General features: G+C 51.5%; 1 protein-coding gene across 1 annotated transcript, besides 2 other annotated features; it reads right to left on the minus strand.

Annotated features, from left to right (window-relative positions):
• Positions 1-294: 294 nt before the first annotated feature.
• On the minus strand, positions 295-3,288 carry Tco025E_03168 (putative kinesin; the record flags this gene model as incomplete). The annotated part of the gene is made up of 1 exon (XM_029370090.1): positions 295-3,288. The coding sequence occupies one exon, from the start codon at positions 3,286-3,288 to the stop codon at positions 295-297; it is 2,994 nt and encodes a 997-aa protein (XP_029229784.1).
• Positions 3,289-3,816: 528 nt separating this feature from the next.
• Positions 3,817-3,873: a microsatellite.
• Positions 3,874-4,171: 298 nt separating this feature from the next.
• Positions 4,172-4,212: a sequence feature (A-rich).
• Positions 4,213-4,440: the final 228 nt, after the last annotated feature.

A 4,440-nucleotide genomic window follows, 5' to 3' on the forward strand; every position in this document is an offset into this window, starting at 1 on the left:
AAGAAGGTGACGGACGTATACATTATACGTTTACAGTGAGGAGGCGAGGAAGAAGGGGATAATTGTACGCACGTTCGGAAAATGCCAAGTAAATGCAAAAAGGAAAACAACGACAACAACAACGGCAGAACTATGGGAAAAAAGAGCAGCAACCAAAATCTGTAAATTCAACCACCAATTTTTGCTTATTTCGAATGGAATACTTTGTACGGCAGTGATCTGTACAAATAAATGAGGTGGAATAAAAATAAGAGCACCGCTTCCTCAATCGTCCAAGAATTGCAAGGTTGAATCTCATCCAATGATAAAAGGAGGAGCCTCCGCAACGACAGCATTCGCAGCAAGCAGCTGTGGCCGCGACCTCAAATCGTGTGGTTTCTGCAGAGACATCGTTCGGCGGCGACGGCGGCGACGGCTACCGCCGGGATGGGTACGGTTACTAACAAGGGACCCGCTCCGTGGCCTCGCTGTCTCGCTGAAGAAAAATGGGGGGGAATGGCGACGCCGCAGCTGTTGCGGTCCCCCATTCAGGTGACGCTGCCCGCGACCATTTACCGATAAGGGCTGCGCGGTGGCGACTCGAACAAACATTGCAGGATCCACACTTTGCATCAAAGACTTGAAGGAAAGCTCAAGGTTGCGGCGCTTGGCTTTCCGTTTAATGTTGTCGCTGTGGGGATTGTAATTGTTAAGCTCGGACGCCACTTGCTGCCGCGCTACGCCTGCAATTCCGCGTCGTCGAGAAGTCTCATCGCCAATGTGCTTAATGGTGGTCAACTGATGATGCAGACCTGCAATGGGCGCCTCCTGCTTCTGCGCCTCCCTCACACGATCCTTAGTCTTGGTGTTATCGACCCGCTGCGCTCGAAGTTCTTCCTCTACCTTCTCAAGCTTTGCCGTTAAATCCACCACCTCACGTTGCGCATTCTGATGCCCTTTATTCAACTTTTCCCACTCGGACTGCGCGTCACGAAGTTGTCGCTCAGTCACCTGCTCTTTCGCGTTGTGCTCCTCGATGTAGGTGAACAGGTGAGCAATCTGCTGCTCCATATGCTCACGCTCGTCTCTATAATCCTGGTCAAGAGAGAGAAGGCTCTTATACTCATCCTCTCGGGTCCGCAGCCGCCCTTGTAGGAGGTTGTTTTCCTTTTCTAAATCGTCTATTCTGTACTCCAGCTCCTTCTTACGCAGCAACTCCTCTTCTAATTGTCGCTTCATCGTTCGCAGTTGAGTCCGCAGCTGTACATTTTCGTGGCCTTGATGCAGTGAGGAGGAACCAGCACCACTCGCGCCCTCGCCACTGTCCCCAAATGAAAGGAAGCGCGCCTTTTGTTGTGGAGTAAGCAGAAGCCAAATAGTGCGAAACGCCTCGTCCTTTTTGCGCATTTCCTGCAGCAGAGTACCCTGCTGCTTATTACTGCGATCAAGTTCCTGTTCCGTGCTATTTAAACGGCCTTGAAGAACGTCGCAGAGATTCCGCTGCTCTTCCAGCGCCGTCCGCAGCCGCTCACACTGTTCATCGCGTTCAGTGGAGGCCTTGAACCAAGCCATCGTCTCCTCACGAATGGCACGCTCGGCGCACTCGCGTAGAAGCCTCAAATTCAGTTCCTCAAGTCGATCCTTCAGCTCTGTGTTTTCCGTAGCAGCTTCCTTCAACTTCTGCGAGGATTCCTCTTGGGCGCCTTCAAGCCGTATCAGACCCTTTCGGGCCTCTAAAAGGTCCACCGTCACACGATGCTGCTCACACCGCATTCCTTCCATCGCCCTCGCCATAAACTGTTTCTGTTGGCACACACTATCCAACTCTTCCTGCATCCATGCAATCGTGTCTGTCACCTTGCGCAGCAAGTCACTTGTTTCTAGCTGAGGCGCCGCTTCTTCCAGAGCTCGCTGTGCCTCCTCCCTTTCCCTCGCTTTTTGCTGTATCTCCTGCATCACTTTCTTCGCAACCTCTCCTCGTGATTCAAATGCATTCAACTCGTTTTCTCGGTCACTTAAAATACTCTGAAAAACAGCACACTGACGCTCCAACTCTAGGACGTGCTTGCGCATTTTGGCAACCTCGTGTTTCCCCTGCACTGTCGCGGAGGAGTCTCTTAAAGCGTGCTCGTCAGCCGTGCCGGTACTCCCTGCCTCTGCGGCTGTCGGAGTGGGACAGGCACGCTTTACGACGAGGGCAGAGCGCTGCTTTTCAATATTTAATTCCTCCTGGAACGTGCGCACACGATAGCGCAACGTCTCCACCTCTTTCAGCAGTTGCGTGTAGGCCTCCTCAAAACTACTTGTTACATTCAGAAAAAAATCTCTCGATCGATTTTTACTTCTCTTCACAACGTACCGCTTTGCCGCTGTGGCGAAATCGAGGCAACTCCTTGTTTCCGCGTAATCCTGTTTGTCCAGCGACACAGTTGCAATGAGAAGTAGGTGGCTGCCGGTGACAGTGGAGGCAAGATAGCGAGTTAGGATGGACTCTCGCACGGGCAATACCTCTGCGCCATCGGCGGTAGCCTTTATGACGGCATGTAGCACTGAAAGAAACTTATTAACGGCAATGGGTTCCTCAAGCTCTACCCCTGCAACACCCGTCTTCGTTACACGCTCTGAACCTGCAAGATCACCCATCGTCAAACTACTTTTTAGTACAGGGATACCCTCAACGCATTTTGTCACATGAAAGGAAAGGAAAGCGTGCGACCGGGAGCTACGCGCATTCAATGCATGAGAACCCACGAATCTTTTGTGCTGCGCCTCAGCAATCTTTGACTTTGCGTCCACGGCATCACGCACAACGTACCGTGGTTCCTGCACCAGTGTTCCCCTTGGTTTGTGCCGAAGTGCCCCACGCCCATACTGAGCTTCTTCACCGAGCAGATTATAGACATTGTTGTTGTATATTTGTATGTACGACACCTCCACGATGTCATTCTCCGCATCCAGAGTGTCAAACAAGGCCGTAGCAACAGCAGGGATTAGGGCGTTTATTGTATGCGTTTTGCCACTACCCGTTTGACCGTAGCACAGCACACAGGCGTTAAACCCGGCTTTCATTGGATCAATTATGCCTGGGACAATCGAGCGACACATTTGCTCATCTGTTACCGAGGGGCCAATGACATCCCCAAACTCATACATGTGCTGCGCCTCCTTGGCGTCCTCAGACGTGGGCAGCGCAAGAGTCAATATTTTTCCACTGCTCGCGCCACCTACACGCGGGGTATGCATCGCTTGGGACAGGCCGTTTGGATTTGGTGTTGCCGTTGCCGTTGGCGCCGACATGGCAGAGCCCATAGAACAGTTGGCGCCCACCGAGCAGGCAACTTCTTTTTTTTGCACCTTTCCACGGTTAAGCGAGCCCTCCCCAACCCTATTAACAGGGCGAGGCACATTCCCTTGGGCATAACTGGCGCGACGACGACCAGTACGGGGAGTGCCTAAATTGCCCGACTCAATGGAGAAACGCAAAAACTTGGCTGCTCACACCGTTGGACGTGGGAGGCTTCAACCGAACCACAACATTCACAAACTCTTGAAACCCCTGTGCTTCAGAAGGAGTTGGGTTGCTCCTATTCGAAGACCGCAATGAGGAAGCGACGCCATTCTCCTCTCTAGAAACACTGGCCACACTGGCCGAGGCATCACTGGTGAGTTGGGGCAGCTCTAGCGAGGAATTAGGAAGGCTACTTAAAGCCATCCTTGTGATTATCTTGTTGCTCAGCTTTCCTCCTTCTGCAACGCTCGGTTTGTTTGCTTGCCGTCGTCGCAGCAGCTGTTTGCAGATCGTCAAAACGCCTACAACAGCTTCCTAACCACGGATCGCAAACAAACACACACACACACGCACAAGCACAGGCACACGGACGCGCACAAACACACTTCCCCTCACCCCCACCTTTTCAGCCAATGTGGACTGAGAGAGCAAGACACTGCAATGGCCGTGTGCGCGATCCCGCGTTTTCCCTCCCTCGAATTCTCGCAGTAGCAACTGCCCCTGGCGTGGGAACGTAGTAGTGAATCCTCACACCTCAAAGCAGCCGCCGTCGATGCGTATTAGTTGCACGATTCTCTCTTCGTCCAGGACTCTCGCGGAGACGCACCTTCCCCTTTCTTTTACGGGGGAGCCAAAGACGCTCTCTTCAGCGAGGACTGGCGGGGAACGCGGAAGCGAGGTTAGAGGAAAAGCAAAAACAAAGAGGAAAAAAAAAGAAAGAGCAACATACATTTAAGAAGGAAGAAAAAAAACTTAACACAAATGTACATTAAAGAAAACATAAAAAAAAATAACAAAGCCATAAACAGACGAAAAAAAAATAGATAAACGACTCGTAGTAAACTCTCAGAAACATGTTGGTAACGAAGAAGCAAACACGGTGAGAGGAGGTCTCGCCCATTGTTTTCCTTTTCTTTCATTACGAGTTTATGCATTGCGGACATTCATACCCA

The sequence above is a fragment of the Trypanosoma conorhini genome (genome assembly GCF_003719485.1).
Source record: "Trypanosoma conorhini strain 025E chromosome Unknown Tco_14.4_contig_00138, whole genome shotgun sequence".
Lineage (NCBI taxonomy): Eukaryota > Euglenozoa > Kinetoplastea > Trypanosomatida > Trypanosomatidae > Trypanosoma > Trypanosoma conorhini.